Source organism: Zophobas morio, unplaced genomic scaffold, assembly GCF_036711695.1.
Source record: "Zophobas morio isolate AGI-343-1 ecotype UQ-CSIRO unplaced genomic scaffold, CSIRO_AGI_Zmor_V1 ptg000026l, whole genome shotgun sequence".
Classification (NCBI taxonomy): domain Eukaryota; kingdom Metazoa; phylum Arthropoda; class Insecta; order Coleoptera; family Tenebrionidae; genus Zophobas; species Zophobas morio.
This window is the reverse complement of record NW_026972131.1, coordinates 4461017-4483865: the sequence shown is the minus strand read 5'-3', so window position 1 is coordinate 4483865 and position 22849 is coordinate 4461017. Positions and strand designations below refer to the sequence as shown.

The window sequence follows — 22849 nt, the reverse complement described above, 5'->3', positions numbered from 1 at the left end:
GGGGTCCACCATTTGCATCTGAACGCATCCCACCATTTTTTAAAAACACAATGTAGGGTTTTATTTTGTCAGATGATCGCAGCCAAGGCCAAATTTTAAATTTTTCGCGGGCCTTCAATTTTCAGACCTTTTTTTTGGCACCATAATTAACCTTTGCTAGTTATTTCTACCACGTAAATATTTTATTGATTAATGCTTCCATCCCATCATATAAATTGTCCGATGTCCAATCTTAATCTCAGATGTAAATTCTTTGCTGTTTAAAATTTCACGAAAGTGTATGGCGAATTTAAATGTTGTTTATTGCCCTTTTTGAAACTTTAACACTTGTTCGGTTGTAGTTTAATATCAGGGTTATAGACATTGAAGATCTAAATGGAATTGAGGTAAATAATACAGAAACACGTGGCGGAAGCGGAGTGCGCGGTTCCTTGTCGAGCTGGCGGTCACGCCATCTGCACAAAAGACGCAGCTATTTTAATTTTACATAACACATACATACAACGCTTATTTTTTTCATTTCATTTTTCAATATTAAAAATTTATAATTTACCTGTCTTTCAGTGAAGAACTATCTATCCATTTCTAGCGCAGTCAAACAACTTTTTTTTGTTGAATTGCATGTACTGTTCCAACATTGTTTTCTAATAGTTCGACTGAGTTACCATTACGGCAAAACTATGAATTTTTGTTTGATATCAAAATTTTAAGATCCATTTATTTACCTTTGTCGGTCGGTGGCACATTTACATTTTTAGTCGCTTTTCAATTCACTAAATTATACTAACTAGTTTTTGCAGCACTATGACCTGTTCATACTATCTTGGCACCATTTTCCCTCAATTTTTGTTCAGTTTTAATAAGCTAATTACCAAATGAGGAAATATTCAAAACTTTGTAAAGAGCACGCGACCTACATGGTTAAATAAATGGGCTTTAGGTTGAGTATGTAATTTATTTGGTCAACGATCTTGGTCATATAAGTTTTTTACAAAACAAAAATTTGTACAAATTAGCAACACTGAATGAGCTACTGCTCATTTTTGATTATGAGAATATATAACTAAGATAGAACAGTCACACAGCAAACTTCCGTAATAAAATTTGTCGATGATATAACTATAAAATATAAATTACACACAACCTGGAAACATTGTATCATTTGAAGAACGCAACTTTACAGAAAAGCTTAGCAAAAAAACGAAACAGTACACGTGATTCTCTACACTTATCAAGGCAACTGGTCTCAACATTTTAAGCAGTCTTTAACATTTAAAACTTACAATTTGGTAACACAATGTGCATAAACCATTACAGCCCTCATGAAAATTGTAATACAACACATTAAAAAGCAACAACTTTAATACCATTAGGGACGGTTTTTAGGGGTTAATACATTATTTAGAAAAGATAAAAAAATGTAAAACAGAATGTAACATTTAATATACAAGAAATATAAATAAAATTAACAAGGTAAACCGTAAAAAATCTTATGTTTAGTACATTATAGGCTTATCTTTTGTTTGGTTTTTAACATAAGCAGTAAACCTTTTTAAGAATTTTGGATATTCTCGTTTGTAAACCGCTCGTAATACCGATGCGGGAGCCCAGCCCCCCGGATTTACTAAAAACATACAGATTACTTAACCAGCTTGGACAGTTACAAAGAAATTTATTACCCACAGAACAGTACGTTATCCTACAAGTGAGATCTTCCCTGGTGACGGGTGCCCCATCTTTCGGTGGATCAACTCGAGTTTGACATAAAAGACATACCGTAAGAAATATCCGTACACATTTACCAGCATTTGCCTAAGAACTCATACAAAATTAGTAATACTGTTTGTAATAATTTTGAATTTATGTACTTACAGGATGATCTACATGCTCGGTGGAATTATTGACGACGGTCCATAAATCCGGCCCATCCCTATCCTGGTCATCCGCCAAACGTCGCATATGTGACCAAAATACAGTATCTCTTTGACTTGCGGGCCATATCCTTTTGTGAGTTTGATGAAATATGAGAGTATCTTCAGAAATAGTTTCAAGAACTGTCATGTGTTCTAAAGTAGCTACAAATACACACATTTTGTAGAATATTTAGTACGTAGACAATTGTTACTCACTTTCCCAATCATATCGATACTGTGGACTAAAAAAATAGTGGCATAATTCATGACCTGTAATACCTTTAACGACGTGCACAGCCTTTAATGGATCAACAACCATCCCATCAATTTCTTCTTCTCTTCTATACATTCTCATTTCACCGTCTTCCGCGAACAACTGCCATCCAGTCCCGCACTCCCCTACGCCTAATTTGGCCATCGCAACTTCTTGTTTCACAATTTTTTCAATCTAATTTTGTTTAAGTTAACTTAAACACAATGTGCAAGATAATTATTATTACTTTTACCTGTGGCCATAAACAATGTGATGACGCTGGGGATGTTGGAGATGACGCAACGGGAATAACTTGACCGCTCTTTAATCGATCCCGCAATTCCTGCTCTTCCTCCATTTTATCTAAGCCGGATTCGACGGCATCATAAAATTCGTCATCTGCCAATACGCTATGAGGACCTTCCTAAAAAATCAAAACATTATGAATTAAAATTTCAGGTAGGTTATTTTACTCCATTATGTAGAAACTTTGACGACATTTTAGCGCATTAAGAGATAACTGACCATAAGAAATAAATGTTTGTGCAATGTGGCTGATAACTAATTTCTCAGGTCAAGCGATAACTTCTGTAGGATGTAGAAGATATTAACTATGAATTACATAAGCATTTAAGTCAAACACATTAAACGATGTTGACACTTTAGTGGAAAAATTCATGGAACGTTTTTCAAGAAACAGCCCTGTTGTTTGCTGCATCAAAATATTGTTAGATAATTTATAAACAAATAAACAGGATGCTTAAAACTGGTGCGTTAAGGTAATGTTATCGTATTAAGATACAGTGGTTGAGTAATTGTAGAAAAAAAAAAAAAACGTGTGCTTGAAAAAAATATATACAGTTTGGTAATTATTCTAGATTTGAAGTTGATACAATTAAATTATGAAGTTTTAGGGAATCGGAACGGACTGCGAAAAAAATATTAAATAAATCTTTAGCGAAATATACGAACGTTAAGATGGTGCTTGCATTTCAGTAATATGTTTTCATTTTTTTTAATCCATTATACATACACGTATTTTTAAATAAACAAAATTGTAATTTCGTAAATGGAACTAACAATTCGTGCAAATATTTTGCATGTTCAGATGATATAACATGTATTGATATAAATTTATTATCACCACCAATTTGTCTGCACAGTATTCTAGATTACATACCTTATGACTAGAGAGCGGATTTATAAGCACACTAAAATTAAGAATAAGCGCTTAAATAAGCGTAACATTTTCATTACAAAAGTTTTATTTTAAGCAAAAAAGTATAAAAAACCCTTCTTAGAACTCCATATAAAATATTATTATAAGAATTCTAAACTTTAAATGTTTACGCATACCTATGTAGTTTAACGCGGCTAAAATAATTTCAAGCCGTATTTCAGTCTTTTTTAAAACAATTTACGATTGCAATCTGTTATAATTTGTCCAAATTAAAATTTTTTCGCCGATCATTCAAAATATGTTGTTGGCGTAGATTTTACTGTTGGTATTGTTTTAAGATATTAACAAGGTTAATAGTTGGATTAAAAAACAGCATCTGGTTAAAAGCTTTAATTCGTTTTTAAAGGAAATAAGGTTTTTAAATTCATGAAATCTACCGAGTATTTTTTAATCTTATGATAAAATTTTATTCGTGTTCACAGAAAGGGGCTTGAATAAGTATCTTTCAATGGTCAAGTTCGGGTAAAACCCATACAATAAAATACGAATAACTAAGTATTGCTCATCCCGGCAACAGCGGCATTTGAACAAAATATAGTATAACTTCTATAATTCGATCCCACGATTATCCGAACAAAAACTCTGCAATTCGAACTGAACTTGAAAACATGCACCTACTTTTTTGAAATTTTTAAAAATTGACTTAATCTTCTAAGAAAAGGTCTTAGCCCCGCCCACCCACCCTTTATTTTCTTAGAAGAGTAGGTCGATCATCTACCAAAATCAATTTTATTTGGCAAGTATGAGACTAATTTTTGCAAATAACATATCTTCTAAGACAATAAGGGTGGGTGGGCGGGGCTAGTACTTGTCAAGATAAGACTGATTTTGGCAGATGACCCATTCTTCTAAGAAAATAAAGGGTGGGTGGGCGGGGCTAGTATTTGTCAAGATGAGACTGATTTTGGCAAATGACATCCTCTAAGAAAATAAGGGAGGGTGGGTGGGGTTAGCACTTGCTAATAATAAAAAAAATTAAAAATCAAAAAATGACATATTGAAGAAATCGGAAAATTCTACAACTGTATACATAATAGAAAAATAAAAAACTGAAATATTGAAAAATTAACAAAAAAAAAAAACAAACCTTATAAAATCGAATTTGAAATTCCAGTTTTAACTTTTTTTTAGTTTTTAGATTTTTCAACTTTTGAATATTTCATTTGATAATTTGTTTGACAATTTTGAAATTTTTTGATTTTTAATTTTTCAAGTTCTCAAGTTAAAATGTTTCCTTTTCACGATTTGTCATTTTTCGATTTTTTTACCAAAGAAACTACGGTAAACATGGCAATCGCAAAATTACTTTTTACTCCCTTCCAAAAACTCGGTGACAAAAAATCAAAAATCGAAAATTAAAAAAAAATATATCTATTTTCTCGATATTTTTTAAAATCAAATAATTGAGAAATCGGAAGTTTTTTCAGTTGCCCACGAAATCAAAAATCGAAAGACAGATCAAAAAATTGAAAATTTAAAAGGCAAGAAATTGAAAAATTCGAAAGTTGAAAAATCGAAAAACTGAAAAATCTAGTAGTACTCACTACGATAAGGCTAATTTTGGCAAATGATCTACTCTCTTAAGCAAACAAAGGGCGGGTAGGTGGGGCTAGCACTTGCCAACTAACATACCCTCAAAGAAAATAAAAGGCGGGTGGGCCAGGCTAGTATTTGCCAAAATAACACTCATTTTGGCAAATGACCTTCTCTTTTTTGAAAAAGTACTAGCCCCGCCCACCTCCCCTTTATTTTCTTTGAAGAGCGGGTCATCTGCCAAAATCAGTCTTATCTTAACAAGTACTAGCCCCACCCACCCACCCTTGTTTTCTTAGAGGGTATGTCATTTGCAAAAATCAGTCTCATACTTGCGAAGATAAGACTGATTTTGGCAGACGACTTATTCTTTATTTTCTTAGAAGTGAGTCTTATTTTGGCAAATACTAGCCCGGCCCACCCGCCTTTTGTTTGCTTAAGGGAGTGGATCATTTGCCAAAATTAGTCTTATCGTAGTGAGTACTACTAGATTTTTCAGTTTTTCGATTTTTCAACTTTCGAATTTTTCAATTTCTCGCTTTTTAAATTTTCATTTTTTTGTGGGGAACTGAAAAAACTTTCGATTTTTTAATTTTACAATTTTGACTGTTTTCCGATTTCTCAATTGTTAGATTTTTAAAAACATCGCGAAAATAGATGTTTATTTTTTAAATTTTCGATTTTTAATTTTTTGTCATCGAGTTTTTGGAAGGGAGCAAACAGTAAATTGATCGGCGATTTGCCATGTTTACCGTAACTTTAAAACATCTGAAAATTTTGTTTCTAATTTTCAATTTTTGGATTTTTCGATTTTTCAAAATTTCGGTTCGAATAAATTTGTTCATTTTAGTTAAAAATCGAAAAATGACATCGTGAAAAGGAAAAATTTTAACTTGAGAACTTGAAAAATTAAAAACTGTAAAATTGTCAAACAAATTATTATCAAATGAAATATTCAAAAGTTGAAAAATCTAAAAACTAAAAAAAAAAAATAATGAAAACTGGAGTTAATTTCGAATTTGATTTTATAAGATTTTTTTTTTCAATATTTCGATATTTCAGTTTTTGATTTTTCGATTTTTCATTTATCTGATTGTTCTATATGTCGTTTTTTAATTTTTGATTTTTTTTGTTACTTTTGGCAAGTGCTAACCCCACCCATCCAGCCTTTATTTTCTTAGAATAATAAGTCATCTGCCAAGAACAGTCTCATCTTGACAAGTACTAGCCCCCGCCCACCCACCCTTTATTTATTTTGAAGAGCGGGTCATCTGCCAAAATCAGTCTTATTTTGACAAGTACTAGCCCCGCCCACCCACCCTTGTTTTCTTAGAGAATATGTCATTTGCAAAAATCAGTTTTATCGTAATGAGTACTACTAAATTTTTCAGTTCTTCGACTTTCAACTTTCGAATTTTTCAATTTCTCGCTTTTTAAATTTTCAATTTTTTGATGTCTTTCGATTTTTGATTTCTCTGACCAGTTGAAAAAAACTTTCGATTTTTTAATTTTACAATTTTGGCAGTTTTCCGATTTCTCAATTATTTGATTTTTAAAAATATCCAGAAAATAGCTTATTTTTTTTAATTTTCGATTTTTGATTTTTTGTCACCGAGTTTTTGGAAGGGAGTAAAAAATAATTTTGATCATCGATTTGCCATGTTTACCGTAACTTTAAAACATCTGAAAATTTTGTTTCTAATTTTCAATTTTTGGATTTTTCGATTTTTCAAAATTTCGGTTCGAATAAATTTGTTCTTTCAGTTAAAAAATTGAAAAATGACAAATCGTGAAAAGGAAAAATTTTAACTTGAGAACTTGAAAAATTAAAAATCAAAAAAGTCCAAAATTGTAAATTTAAAACTGCAAAATTGTCAAACAAATTATTATCAAATGAAATATTCAAAAGTTGAAAAATCTAAAAACAAAAAAAAAAGAAACTGGAATTTCGAATTCGAGTTTATAAGATTTGTTTTTTTTTCAACTTTTCGATATTTCAGTTTTTGATTTTCCGATTATACAGATGCACAATTTTCCGATTTTTCAATGGTATTTTTTGGTTTTTAATTTTTTGCTAACCCCACCCACCCACCCAGGTTTTTTTTTTCTTTGAAGAATAAGTCATTTGCCAAAATCAGTCTCATCTTGACAAGTAGAAGCCCCGCCCACCCACCCTTATTTTCTTAGAGAATATGTCATCTGCCAAAATTAATCTTATCTTGACAAGTACCAGCCCCGCCCACCCACCCTTATTTTTTTTAAAGAATATCTCACTTGCAAATCAGTCTTGCCAAGACAAGATTGATTTTGGCAGATGACCTACTCTTCTAAGAAAATAAAGGGTGGGTGGGCGGGGCTAGTACCTTTTCTTAGAAGAGTAGGTCATTTGTCGCCTTTTATTTTCTTAGAGGGTAGGTTACTTGGCAAGTACCACCATGGTGTAAAATTTCATTTTTGAAAAAGTTGTCTAAAAATTCTATAGCATGTTTATGATAACGAGAGCAATATTTTCGGAAAATTCGGAGTGAAATTCGATTTTTTTGAAATTTTCAAAAATTGCGATATTTCAATGGACGATTCTGGAAAAACGGTTTGAGTTATAGAAGAAATGAAGCCAGAAGTGACTTCTCCGGCCGAAAATCTATATGAAAGTATTTAGTTAAATTTCGAAAATTGTCGAGAATGGGTCGAAATTTGCACAAGGGAGGTAATACGAATACATAATGGGATATGGAAGCTTTCTTGCAATTTTTAAATGATACCTACTAGACGACCAAATTGAGACTTTTTTATTTATTTATTATTATAAATATGAACTAATCGATCAGACAATAACATATATTTACTTATGCGCAATCATGGTAGATTAATTATATTTAACAATATTTTATTTTGCAGTTTTTTAATCGTAATAAAATAACAATAACTTTTATATGTACTCAATGTCACGTTTATTAAGTTGTCTCTTCAAATAATAAAAAGTTAATAAAAACACTTTAAATTACCATATTTTGGAAATTTGAAATAATTTTGTGTTTGTCGGAACAGAATTAAAATTGATAAATCAACATTTTCTCGATTAAATTAATTACAACAGCAATAAAAACATACGACTTACAGTTTTGTGTTTAAGTATTCTTAAAATAAAATCTTTCATCTTTGAAAAAAACTAAATTATAACAAATTAAAACACGCCACCAGCTGATTGAACACAACCGTACGCTATGATTTATGATAAAGTTATGCCGACATCCTACGTTACTGCATTATTTCTTACACAAAGCGCGTTTGTATGGTATGACTAATCATTATTATTCATGAACTGAAACGTTCGGATAGTTTCGTCATCAATTTCGTTGTAAATTTTGATGATAAACACATTTAAAATAAAACAATTAACATTACCTACCGTTAGTGATAGCATCCCCGTGCATTTCAGATAGACTTTCAGTAGTTTATAGACGATTATTAAAAGCACGGTTAAATTGTATATCACTGACATCTTGTGTATGACACGCACAAATCGAGATGGACGATAATTGTATTTTGCGTTTGATCGAATTATAAATAGATTTACTAAACAATGGTAATTATAAAAGTATACATAAACAAATCCATTACATTTTGCAGGCAGATTTTCTTGAAAAAGCTTCGTACGAATTTGCGTGGCATCTCAATTAAAACTTTTCGACTAATTTTGACACACCCTTCACTTAATGTCAAGCATCACGAGACTAAGGTGACAATACTAGCATGTGCCTAAGATTAAAAATTATAATCAAGTAAAAATGTTGTATTAATTATTTCTGTCTATGGTTTTGTATTAAAACATACAAAATATGTAAAGGTTATTAATATTTACTTTTCTCACATCTAAGGTATAAAAATGCCACCTGTACACATTTCAAAGCTTACTTTTCGCGGGTTTTTTTAACAATTAATATTTAAAATGACGTCAACTACTTTTTGATGAGAATAAATACAATGATTTTCATATTTTTAATAACACTGCGTTCTTAGACTTTTAATAATAAATAAAATAATAAATCCGTTCATCCACGAATTCCTAAAATGTGAAAAAAAGTGGAAGCTAAATTACACTGAAGGGCGAATTTTGCTTAAACTAGCTAGTGGGGATAAATATATTCATTGTGATGTGTACAAAGAAATACTAAGTGTAACGTTACTATGTTTACAAAATTTCTAGGGCGTGACACGGACAATTTTTCAGTGATAAAATTAATTTATTTATGCAATTATTTTTGCAAATATTTTTGAATTAAAGGCTTTCTGAAAAGGATGAATGCATAAATTGTAGCAAGGTAAAGTAATCTTTGAGATAATTTGTAATAGCTTGGTCCAAATTTATGAGACTATAAATATTCAGTGAAAAACAAAATTGCTTTGGAAGTCAGTTATGATGGAATTCTAAAGTAATCGATTCTAGTCTTGGAGATTGCGTCTGATGAAATCGTCCAATAAACAAGAATCACAAAGAGCTTCATATTCTAGATTATGAAACATGTCAAAACGATTTCATTAAATACTTCTTTTAAATATGGTTTAGAAAGTAAAAGCACAATAAAATTAAAAAGTTCAAAGTATTACCTCCAAATCTGGACCAGGATGAATGTTTCGTGATTTTTGTAGTTGCGCGAAGTAACTCTTCGCCAGATTTTCACTTCGTTTTCTTCTTTCAATTTCTTTATCTAATCGGTTACGCCATGATTCTTCTCTTTGGGTTACCAATTCAGCGCAATGTTCTAAAGTATCCAAAACTGCTGCTGTAGTAGTCTTAAATGTTATCGCTTCACCTTTAAAATCAATAACTGGCAATTTTTCTGAAATAAATAATTAGTTTAAAGCACACTCGTGATTGGAAAGAAAACCTTTGTTTGGCCCATTGTGAGCTTCATTATCCACACAATAATCAAAATATGTCTGTAATGTTTCAATTTGTCGGCACAGAATGTCCTTAAAAGTATCCAATTCGGCAAGTTTTTCCCGTAAATTGCGAGACGATCGCTTGAAACTACTTCCGGACGCTGTGCTGTATGTGTTGGATTGTAGGCTAACAGTTGATCCATGCCGTTTTAAACTGTTTTCCGAGCCTGTACCATAGCCAGACTCCAACTGAAAACGAAAACAAAAGTAAAATAAAAGCTTTCAGAAAAAACAAAAAATCTATTAATAGTTCTTCATGTGTACAAAAAACTCACTTGAAACTTACGCATAGCACGAACTTTACAATACAAATTTTGTTACAGAAATCTATGTACACATTTTGGAACGACTGAATCGTTTAAAAAATAACGTGAAGATAACATTTATCACTAATTATTCACACTTGCTATCTTCCACGTTACACAGTGTTAGTTATGTTAGTTATTTAACCAGTCACAGTGTAAAAGTAACACCAATCCAACTGTTAAGGTAAAGGAGCGCATTACATGTTTTATCATAATGATTTCCATATTTAACACTTGAAGAAACGGTGAGCGACACACATTTAGTTTCATAGGTCACTGGGCGCCCAGCGTAACCGAACACCCGATAAACACAATGATTTGTAAATGGTCTATTTGAAAAATATCTATAATAGTAAATTTGTCATTATTTCGTCACAAGTGTCGCTTTATACAGTTTTAAAATTTATCAGTGCTAAACGTTAATGGTACGTAAACCTGACAAAATATGTGTACTAGTTACACCAAATGTGACCTAAAAATATAGCGACGGTCAGATTTAATGATTCTATATATGGTCATACGTATATTAAAATTGCTTTAATTAGGAGTCGATAACGTTCTAAGGATGTTGACGCACATTTAGACATTTTACTCAGTAGCGGACAGTGATCTTGGTAATGCGAGTAAAGGTAACTAAAACATTTTTTTTTCGTCAAGTGTATGCTGAAGAACTTGCCAGCGGAGTTCTTCAGATTGACTTAAATTTTTCTTTATATAATTGATACAAAATTGGATTCTGTTTGAGCGAAATGGGACGCAGCGATCATTAATTGGGCAATTTCTACGCTTAGGTATCAAACAGACAAGAGAATATTAGAGTTAATGGCCACCAACCTAGACCTTTCGTTTGACCTGTAAATAATCAGAGCACTAGAGTAAATTTGCAAACACAAGCGGTGTTGTAGAAAGTTCAAGCTTCTTTGTTTGTCAATGGGATTATAGCAACGCAAATGATTTCATTAAATTTGACTTTCATGGTATAGTTTTATAACGTTTGAAATTTTAATGTCTACGGAAAATTAAGACTATTGAATAAATACAACTTCAATTATAACTTCTGAGGTTTCTTTTTTCGGGACTTTTTTGGCTTAGTAAATAGATATACAAAGGACTGCATCGCATCGGAGTTAGTTAACCTCAACTAACTTTTAACATTTCCAGTAACTTCAATTTATAAAGTTAAAAACTTAAAAATTCTAACATTAAACAAACGTCGTAACTTGTTACATCTTGTTATAAAACATTCGAACTCAAGAACATAGGAAGAATGCAAATTGATAAAACTTTTAGTTAATAAATCTCTCGCCCATGACCTTGTTTAATTACCATTTCACTTAGAATGTATAAAGATATGGTTGTGTTGTTTTTGTAATAATTTGATAAAATTCCATTTAACAAACAATGTTTGCCCGCTATAAAGCGAAGGTACAAATAGCAAAAATCGAGTAAGCAGTTAAAAATGTTCGCAGTTAATTGTAGGTCCCCTGGTGTTTTATTTTTTGATAAATTTAAAAGAATCTGGTATTTTGTTGCTGGATGAACTTGAAAAAATCTTTAAAGCTTTTGGTGTTTTGTTTTTTATGAAATTAAAAAAGTCTTTAGTGCTGCACTTTTTTTTTTTAATTCGGGAGACTCTTGGGTACCTATGGTGTATTATTTTGGGAGCCTATGGAGATTTTTTTTTGTAAATTATTTAAAACAATTTTGGGGGACTTCGGAGTTCTATTTTTGAAAAATTCTGACCTGACTTGTTTCTGAATTAATTTTGGGAACCCTTTTTTTTTTTTGAAAAATTTATAACCATTTCAGGTTCTCGGTATTCCCGTTTGGAAAGAATTTGAAGGTGCTTTGGTGCAGCTAGTGCCTTTTCTTATAATAATTTAACTAAATTTCTTCAAGGATAAATCATTTGCTAAAATCTGTCTTATCTTAGCAACCCCAGCCGCCCGCCTTCCATTTTAGAAAATATGTCATTTGCCAAAAACGGTTTTACTCTAGCAGCTACTAGCCCCGCCCACCCACCCTCTCTTTTATTATTATTATTCACCCCCACAGTACAACCATTTATTAGGGTAAAATGAATGTACATATTTAACATTAAAACTAACTTAAATTTAACACCATCATGCAGCCTGTAACAAGCATATATTTTTATTTTTTCTTGAAACAGTATTAAAGATATCGAACATATCCTGGTTTCTGTTGTATATAATTTTCGCAAATGGTATGAATTGGAGAAAATTTACCCACATTAGTGCGAGCTGTAAAAATGTAAAATATGTCATATCGACCCTTGGAACTAACAAATATGTATATACATTTCAATAAATCTTGGCAATCGATATTTCCAGAGACAATTTTATATAAGAATATGAACGAAAAATATAAACGTCTTTCCTGTAAACTATTGATGCGAAAGGTTTGTAAGAGTTCTTCTTCAGGAAAGCCTCTTGGAGGGTAGAAACCAAATTTCTTATAATGTAAAAATTTTCTCCAAACTTTTTCTATCATGTTAACATTTATTATACAGTGCATCTTTTTTAAAAGTGGCCATAGGGATTCCCATGTTAAATTTTAGACCCCATGTTAACTATAGTTCGGGTGAAAACCCAGAGATGATTTTTGCGGAGAAAATAACCTTCGGGTTCCACTTTAATTTCCACTACCACTTTTTGCAGTAATTTGCTAATTTGTGCTTTAAAAAATAAAAATTATTTTGATTAAAAAAGTTTGGTACATCATAGACGGTTTTGACTTATCATTTTAACTTGTCATTTTTGACAGCATAATTTTGATTTAATCATTAAATACCTTAATTGCAGTTTTTAGAAAAGAAACAGAATGATGGAATTCAAACATAAATGAAGATAATAAAAGATAATTTCACTGAAATTGCGTTTTTAATGTCCAAGAAAAAACCTGTGTTTATAAATCTGCCGCAAAATTTTCAAAATGTGCCCTTGCCGGGTATAGAACGATGTGGGAATGCTGCAGCAAACTTTCGAGCTGACGTCATCAATTTTTTGGAGGGGATAAGCAAATATATTTTGACTAAACATTTATTATGCTCTTTATAACCTTAAAACATCTGCAAGATTTCAAAGCATTCGGTTTTGTAGTTTCTGAGTAAATCAGTAAAATAAATTTACGCATTCATTAATTTTTTTGAGTCACCCTGTATATGCAAATCCAAAAAATATGAATGGAGTGATAGATCACAAGTACAGACTCATCATATTTTGTACATTTTAGATATGATTTATTCCACAAACTTTTGAGCTGACGTCATCAAGTTTTTGGAGGGGATAAGCAAATATTTTTTGACTAAAGATTTATGATGCTCTTTATAGCCTTAAAACATCTGCAACATTTCAAAGCATTCTGGTTAGCAGATTAAAAATTAAATTTCAAAATGTTGTTTTATAATTTTGATTTTTTTTCCAAAAATCTGGACGTTACTATGTACAATTTTGAAGTGACGTCATCGCATTAGTGGTGGGGATGATTAGACAAATTTTGGTTAGCGTTTTACCATCTACATGATATTCTTAATATAAGTACAAAATTTCACAACAATCGGTCGAGTACTTTCGGAGATTATCTGTCTAATAAAAATCCGGGACGGCAGACGGACAGACGGACGGACAGACAGACGGAAATGGGAGACCTATTTCTTCGTCTTCTAGGGGTCATGAAAGATCGAGAAAACGTAAAAGTAGAGAGTCGGCCGACGGACTCGATTACAATACTTCCTTTGCTTACGCTCGGGAAGTAAAAATGAAAACTGGAATTTCGAATTCGATTTTACAAGATTTGTTTTGTTTTTCAATTTTTCGATATTTCAGTTTTTGATTTTCCGATTATACAGTTGTACAATTTTGCGATTTCTCATTTATTCGATTTTTCAATGTCATTTTTTTTATTTTTAGCAAGTAAGTGCTAACCCCACCCACCCAGTCTTTATTTTGTTAGAAGAATAAGTCATCTGCCAAAATCAGTCTCATCTTAACAAGTACTAGCCCCGCCCACTCCCCCTTTATTTTCTTAGAGAATATGTCATTTGCCAAAATGAGTCTTATCTTGACAAGTACTAGCCCCGCCCACCCACCCTTATTTTCTTAGAAGAATAAGTCATCTGCCAAAATCAGTCTTATCTTAGCAACTACTAGCCCCCCCCGCCCACCCTCCCTTATTTTCTTAGAGAATGTCTTTTGCCAAAATCAGTCTCATCTTGTCAAGTACTAGCCCCGCCCACCCACCCTTTATTTTCTTAGAAGAGTGGGTCATCTGCCAAAATCAGTCTTATCTTGACAAGTACCAGCGCCGCCCACCCACCCTTATTTTTTTACAGAATATGTCATTTATTTGCAAAAGTCAGTCTCATACTTGCCAAGATAAGATTGATTTTGCCGGATGACCTAGTCTTCTAAGAAAATAAAGGGTGGTTAGGCGGGGCTAGTATCTTTTCTTAGAAGAGTATTTAATTTGCCAAAATCAGTCTTATCTTAGCAACAACTAATAATGCACAATGATTAATAACTACTAACAACCAGTACATTATTAATAAAACAAGCTGTTATTTTTCATTACTGTCTTTGCCATTTCTATTGAAACACCACCTGTTAATTTTGCTTACAATTTAGCAATTGGTAACAGCTTTCGGTTGATTGACAACGGCTTTTACTTAGAAAATTGTCTGAATATGAACGTTGCCAAATTTACGATTAACAAGTGGTGTTTTAATAGAAATGGCAAATACTATATTCATGCATTAGGTGCAATGTTGCCAATTGTACTTTTATAAAATTACGGTTTTTTTTCCTAATCTACATTGTGGTGACCGAATTTGAATTAAAATTTCCCGTTGAAAAAAATTAACAGCGACGCGTAATCGCATTTGGAAAAAAAAACAATCAAGAAAATCGTTAAACATAGGCAACCAGGTGCACGTTTAGTTCTTTTTCTGGTAGTTCGTAGTTCTGCTAACGAATTTGAGTTAGAGGGTAGGTAGTGAGAGGATCGGCTTTGCTTGGTAGAGGGTCGCAACCCTTGACTGTTGTTTTGGTTTTCTGAGTGAAAGCATGGTGAAACGACGCGGTAAGTTAGCTAGGTTAAGTTGAGTTAGTTTGGTAATTAATAAAAGGGAGGAAGAGGAAGAATAACAACAATTAAACGTAACGACGACGACGCCACAGTTTCTCCAACACACTTGCTGTTTTCTAATCAGAAACATGCGAATTTTCGACCGACGCTAACACGTGTTGTAAATTTGTTTTTCTGCTCCCACTATTGTAAATAGCTAATTTTGTACAATCTAGTCACTATGTAAATGATTCCTTACGCACAGTTGTGTGTAATGGCCGTGTGTAAGGAATAGGGAATTACTTGTTTTAGTAAAAATGTGTTGGCAGTACATCTCACCATGTTTTTTATTTTGAAAATAAATCTAGTTAAGAGATATAAAAGCTAATCATGTTGTGCAAGCAAAATCTAAAAAGCGATATGAAATAATCTATACAAAATTTATGGGCTGGGGATTAAAGAACAAAGTGAAATCGGTTTCTGAGAACGTTGCTCTCGCTGATTTTGGCGAAATTTCGAAAGAGTTCAAAGCATCGTCCTTATGGGCTATTTATTCAATGTTGCGTACTATGTTAATTATTATAATAACATTGATTTTTTTTACTATTTTCGTTATATAATATACTAGTTCTTGTTTGTGAATTCACAGTTCATGTTAGGATTTTAATCGTTAATTAAGTCTAACACAATTTAACGGTCCTGAGATACTTATACTTAAGTGCTACATTATAACACATGTTAATTTTTCACATAAGACTGCTAATAGTTCATTTACGACAGTTAAAATTAACCTAACGTTTTCCCATTCTGGGAAAATGTACGGTAGAATTCAGTGAGGTACGTGGGGATTAAACATTTTTTTTGAACTTTGTCGTAAATTTTTGAAATAACTTTGCACTCCTAGAAATAAACATTAGTTGCGCTTTAACCGTTGTACTTTTGAAAAAATCTTTAATAGTTATATGAGTTTTAGTATTAATTACACTTTTGCATTCTTTACGTAAATAAGTTAAAAAATAGGAGTAGTCAATAACGGCTGCCATTTGCTCTAAAAGTCTGTCGATTGCCGATCCTAAAGTAAACCAACGTGAAGGTAAATGATTGACAAATTTGTTTATTTAACTTCAGTTTTGTTAGCATTTTTTCAGAATCACCATATCTTGGCCAAATTCGTTTATTACTTTCACGAACGCATTATTTATTGTATGTAGATGATAAACCAATAAATTTTGGTTAAGATTTTATTATATAGCAAGTCAGACAGATGGAAACAATTACCTACTTTTTTATATTTTACGGGCAATTAAACGCCGAAAAAACATGTATTTGGCTAATTATCACGATGTATACTTGTACAATATTTTCCTAGCCTAGACCGTGAAGTAAAAAGTAACATTTTGGCAAAGTATATCATTTGTTGCTGGGTAACTAATAATAATAATTATTAATTCTTTCCCTCATTGTATTCTAGATGAGATTTAAAAGCAACACACAGGAGTGTTAAACATTTCTCATTATTGTTCTGTTTACTTGTGAACACAATTGTTACTTAAGTGTCACTGAAATGAAGTTTAAAATGTATTTAAAATCTTCAACCCTCCTTGCACCAAATATTGCGAAAAAAATTAGCAGTGTTTTCTCAAGTTACACGTGTGCAATAATTTCATCAAGCCGATTTAAATTTAGAATTGTCAGTGGCTTTTTACAGAAGAACAGTAGCTACATTAATTCCCAAAATATGAGAGTATGGAAGACCGAAAATTTATATGTTTATGCTGAGACTCCCCTTTATCCTCAAAAAGTTGGTGTTTGGACTGTAATTAGTCAACAATGGATAATAAGGCATATGTTCTTTGAAAGTAATCATGGCTATTATAGTCATGTGATTAACTGGCTTATTCAATGTAATTCTGTTCAAGGTAATCTAACCGCACGTGCACCCTATAACGCTGCTCAGCAAAAAATTTTAGGCTAGAACCACAATAGCAATGTTATAGCAATTTTTTGTCAACTGGATCTTGGTTGTAATGCAGAGAATAACAGAAAAAAGGAAATGGGCTAATCTCACTTAAATTTCTGGCAAAATGGGCAACATTTTCAATATTTACTGTAATTTCATTTTATTTACTTAATAAAATTAAATAATTTCACTTATTTTATTCAAAAGTGTCTGCCATTTTTGTTTCTACAATTGTCATTTATCAGTGTACTTTAATCAGTCATTAAAGGATGACTCGATTACAAGTTATGTGTTCGCTCCATGTAGAATTTGGTAACATGTGTTAAATTTAAACAATTGGTATTAATTACCTTGTACGATTCTAGAGCGTCAACCCAGATCTGCTTGGCTTCCACAGAATCAGCTCGAAGGTACCAAACACAGTCATTGACTGAAACATCAAATCTGCACTCATCGAATTCATGTGGCTGAAACAAAAATAGCCATAAAACTGTAACTTCTTACAAATAATCAATAACAAACCCACTTGAAATCAAACAGTGAAAATAATAAGAGAAAAAAACATACTTTTATAACAGCTTTGGCAAGTGATAGTGCCCCTCGACATCCATAACCGCTTTCTTGTTCACTTTTATAATATGACAATGTTCCACCTCTTAAAACGATGTAACGATCTTGCCATCCGTGTATATAATTAGTCCATTTACTCAACACACCTGCCAATTCCTCTTGATTGTCGTCCGAATCGTCGCTACTGTGTTCGTCGGCCATGCTAAATTTTTTGATGGACGATGAGACTAATTATAACGGAACAGATTCAGGTCATTTCATGCAAGGACAGGGGGATTCCGTGCCGGTAATTATACAACACATCACAAACATACCATGCTATTTCTGCGTCTTATCAATTTGTTTTTTCATATCACTGTTAGTATACTATCAGCAGGGTATATTACGTGCTATATTGAAAAATCATGCGCGTCAAAAAATCGTTGGCCTTGAACATGTCAGTGTGGTTAAGGCGGAAGATTTAAATAAGCGTGTCAAGCTGAACATAAAAGTGCGTTGTTGGTGGTATAACGTTAGGCGTTTTTGCCCTGACTGATTTTTTTTAAGGCAGGCTACCAGTGGAGAGTGGGTTAATATATTGTGTGCAGCTGTAGTGGTGATTGGATCGTTTGTAGGTCTTGCACTTTTCCATTATCAGATACCCTTTTACAATCTTACATCAATTGTTTTTGTTATTCCTCTTTTATTTGTGTTAAAATTTCATAGTAAATCGAATTATTTCTTGAATTTTCATAATTTTATTATTATTACTTCCCGAGCGTAAGCAAAGAAAGTATTGTAATCGAGTCCGTCGGCCGACTCTCTACTTTTACATTTTCTCGACCTATCATGACCCCTAGAGGACGAAGAATTAGGTCTCCCGTTTCCGTCTGTCGGTCCGGTTGTCCGTCTGTCCGTCTGTCCATCTGTTTGCCGTTCCGGATTTTTATTAGGCAGATAATCTCCGAAAGTACTGTGCCGATTGTTGTCAAATTTTGTATTTACATTAGTTATATCATGTAGATGGTAAAACGCTAACCAAAATTTGTCTAATCATCCCCACCACTAATGTGATGACGTCACTTCAAAACTGTACATAGTAAATGGGTTTTAAATTGTATCAAACAACATAGTCTTACACATGTAGTTAATGACTCCGAATTGAGCTTTTACGTCCAGATTTTTGGGAAAAAAAAATCAAAATTAGAAAACAACATTTTGAATCTGCAAAACCTAATGCTTTGAAATCTTGCAGATGGTTTACAGTTATGACAAGCATGATAAATTCTTATTCAAAATATATTTACATGTCTCGTCCAATTAGCCAATAACACGTGACGTCACGCTGTGGCGGGAACTCAGCGTTTGACAAGCGCCGTGAAACTCCATAAGTGATAATGTTAACATTTTCGCATTTTATTTAAAAGTGTGGGTATTTATCTAGAAAATAAACACGTGAATAGCTTCTTTCATATCTTTTCTGCGTATCTGGGTTTTTTTTTTGGCGATTTGAGTTAAAAAAACCATAATAAAAATAAAAATACAGAACGCTGTCTTGGTCTGAATTCCTCGTCACCCAAAATACATCCGTGTGTTTTAAGCGGTAAATCGGAAATTAATATTTTCGTTTGAGGTTAATGTGACGGGTTTAAGTGAAGGTGTGTGATTTGTTTTTAAAGTATGGAGAATTTAAGTGATTATGCACGATGTCTTTCTGTCAAAGAGAAAAACAGATATGTACAAAAGTTAAACAATTTAAACGGCGTAGATCCTTATACAATGAGTGCAAGTGATTTTAATTTGTATTTAGACGATTTCTCTACCATAACAATGAATACCATTCTAAACTTTTTTATTTTTGGAATAAATAAAATAACCCACAATGAAATTCGTGCATTCAAAACTCTACAGGCATTTATTCAGTTTTCTCTTTTTTAAACGACTGTGTCTTTCAACATTACAAGTATTATGATCCTAAATTTTGTTATGGAACATAATCAGGATGGTCCACATCCGACAAATCTGCGGGTTTGCCTAAAAGAGCACCAATGTAGTAATTTATTAGAAACTGTAAATCTAATAGGTAGTTTCTGTACCTAAAATAAAATGATCTGAACAAACATAGGAATACTTTACTTTGGCTTCGTTAAATCCACCCGTTTCAAGGCTTTTAACCAAAGCTTCCGCCTTTTTTCCCCATCCTGTATATATTTACCTTTATTGTTGCTAATTGCTGGGAAAGGAAAATAAAATTTGTCCGCATTTCTGGTGCTTTGATTCGCGCAACCCATAACAGCATAAAATTTAGGCATTTTCTCCTAAAATACAAAATATTATAATATTAAGATGCTAGTGTATTTAAAAAACATTGATGTACATTAACAAAGATTTATTAATTTGCAAAACAAATAATATAAGATGCAGCGAAGTTAACCTGTACATCACATTGGAAAACATTATTTTTTAAGCATATTCAAACGTTATGGTGCGTTTTACAGATATCTACACAATCTAGAAACTGTAACAAAATTACCAAACTATAAAGACACAGTTGACACACTCTCAAATTTAAATGAATTCCGAAAATATTAGCATTGACTCTTATGAGAAAACCGGCTAGTTGTCAAACGCTGCCATCTTGATGACCTCGGATGACGTCAGTGTATTTGGCTAATTTTTTGGATGACGTCATCTGAAAAGTTTGTCTAAAATGTAGAAAATATGATGAGTCTGTACTTGTAATTTATCATTCCATTCATATTTTCTCGATTTACATATACAGAGTGACTCAAAAAATTAATGAATGAGTGAATATATTTTATTTAATTAATCAGGAACTACAAAACCGAATGCTTTAAAATCTTGGAGATGTTTTACAGTTATCATAGGTATAGTAAATTTTTAGTCAAAATATATTTTCTGATCCTCCTCCACAGAACAGTCAATCAGTCAGTCCTCCTCCCCTAAAAAATTGATCACGCCACCCCAAAATTTTTCCGAAAAATCTTAAATCTGCATTGTGCAAAGTATGATGAGTCTATAATTGTGATTTATCACTGCGTACATATTTTTTAGATTTGCTTATACGGGGTGTGTGAAAACAATTAATGACCGAGTCAATTTATTTTATTGATTAAATCAAGAATTGCAAAACTGCTTACTTCGAAATCTTGACGTTTTGAAGTTATTGTAAGCATGGTAACTTTTTAAAGAAGATGTATCTGTTTATCAACCCCAAAAAATTGATTACGGCATCTCAAAATTTTGCCAAATAAATTCTTTCGCAAATGTGCAAAATACGAACAGACTTTTAATCATTGCATTCATATTTTTTAGATTTGCTTAAACAGGTGACTGAAAAAAATGATTGAAAATGAAAAAGTCAATTTATTTTTTATCAAATTAGGAACGAGCCACCCCATTTTCTGCAAAATGTGAAAAATGCTCGTTTTTATAACAATAAAATAATGATAAGGTAAGAACTATAATAATAACATCCAGAATGTTTTGTTCAATGGAAGCTTATGAATAATTTTAGTCATCTGTTTTAGGACGGTAAACTCATTCAAATTAAACAAATGTCTACGTGACATTCTTCCGATGTAATCTATTCCCGTTGATAATGTCCTGTAAATAAATGTTTTGCACGCATAACCTTTTTTGATGACCTTGGCGCATTCAACAGCATGCGGGACGTCGAACATCACGCACAGATGCGTTTTGCTATGACCTCGTTGTTTATAAATAAAGCTGGGCGGTCGAAATTTATTCTTCCTATTGTGATAACCCAAACTTACCGCCTTTAAATTGGCCTTGAAAAAGTTTGAAAGGGCCGCGAAAAACTCAAAAATTCAAAATTTGGCCCTGGCTGTGATCGTCTAACAAAATGGGAACCTACGTTGTGTGTTTTTTTTTTGTTGAAAAGTGGCGGGAAGACGTTCTTTCATACAAGTGAGCAGACACTGCGTGTGAGTCGAGAGCGCAAGAAATAATAGACAAAAATTTTTTTGGAGGGGCTAAAATGGCACCCCTCTCAGGAGGAAAGAAGCTGCGAAGATTCACTCCTCAGCCCTAAAAGCTCCCTATCATATATTCACAGACATATTAAATTTCAAATGAAACACCTTAAAAATATGAAAAGAAAGACATACACATATGAACAACGAACAAACGTATCCTATACATCTGTTTGGAATAATAAAAACAAACCAAAATCTGAATTAAAGTAACTGGATGCAAATACACAAGTTATTACGGGCGTGTGGCGGCAGATTTTAAAGTTACGGCAGTTAGCAGGAGCACAACAAAAATACCCCTGGGTCGTTCTAGCACAAGCGGAGTTTGGGGCTACCGGTCGGGGCTGTTCTCCCTCCTCGACGGCGATTCTATCTATCGCAAAGCCTACCCAAACAGTACATTACTCGTCTCTAGGACGAATATGGCGTCCGAAACTAGGCCATTACGATCGCAGATCCACAGTTAGATCTCGACTATTGGGCTAAATCGAGAGAACTACAACATCGCAACCACCCCTGAATCTATACAAATCTGTACTCTTTGTGCGGGCGACAGCTCGACTAGGAACAGCACTTCGCTTCTGCCACGTTTTCTGTTATTTAACCTCAATTCCATTTTAAATGTTCAATTCTTTATAACTCTAATATTAACAACAACTGAACAAGTGTTAAAGTTTAAAAGAGCAATAAATAACATTTAAATTCGCCATACAATCTTGTGAAATTTTAAACAACAAATAATTCTTATGTGAGATAAAAATTTGACATTAAATAATTTATACGATGGAAACATTCATCAACAAAATATTTACAAAAAAAAAAAACTAGCAAAGATTTATAAAAACAAAAGATTTTGTGTGAAATAAACTTGTGCAAATCAAAATATTATGTGAGGTTAAAACTGTAGAGCATGAAATTTACGTTCAATGAAAATCATACAACAAAGAAAAATTACTGAGGTTAAAACTGTGAGATTAGAGAAAACTTGTATGAGGTTTGAAAATTTGCTAAGTTAATAAAATTTACATGAGATTACTACTTGCTACACTTTATC

At 32.5% G+C, this 22849-nt stretch overlaps 1 protein-coding gene across 3 annotated transcripts; it reads right to left on the bottom strand.

The window, feature by feature from the left end:
* Positions 1 to 1421: 1421 nt before the first annotated feature.
* LOC135136307 (ceramide transfer protein) lies at positions 1422 to 18224 on the bottom strand. 3 transcript variants are annotated; one of them, XM_064065522.1, is made up of 10 exons: positions 18115 to 18224; positions 17798 to 18002; positions 17581 to 17697; positions 9829 to 10072; positions 9548 to 9780; positions 2414 to 2590; positions 2130 to 2361; positions 1873 to 2075; positions 1680 to 1812; positions 1422 to 1624 (listed from the first exon to the last, which is right to left on the bottom strand). In XM_064065522.1, the coding sequence occupies exons 2-10, from the start codon at positions 17999 to 18001 to the stop codon at positions 1497 to 1499; spliced, it is 1671 nt and encodes a 556-aa protein (XP_063921592.1). In that variant the 5' UTR covers position 18002; positions 18115 to 18224; the 3' UTR covers positions 1422 to 1496. The 3 variants fall into 3 exon arrangements, with proteins under 3 accessions (XP_063921592.1, XP_063921591.1, XP_063921593.1); XM_064065521.1 differs by having other exon boundaries at positions 17798 to 18211; XM_064065523.1 differs by having other exon boundaries at positions 2420 to 2590; positions 17798 to 18211.
* Positions 18225 to 22849: the final 4625 nt, after the last annotated feature.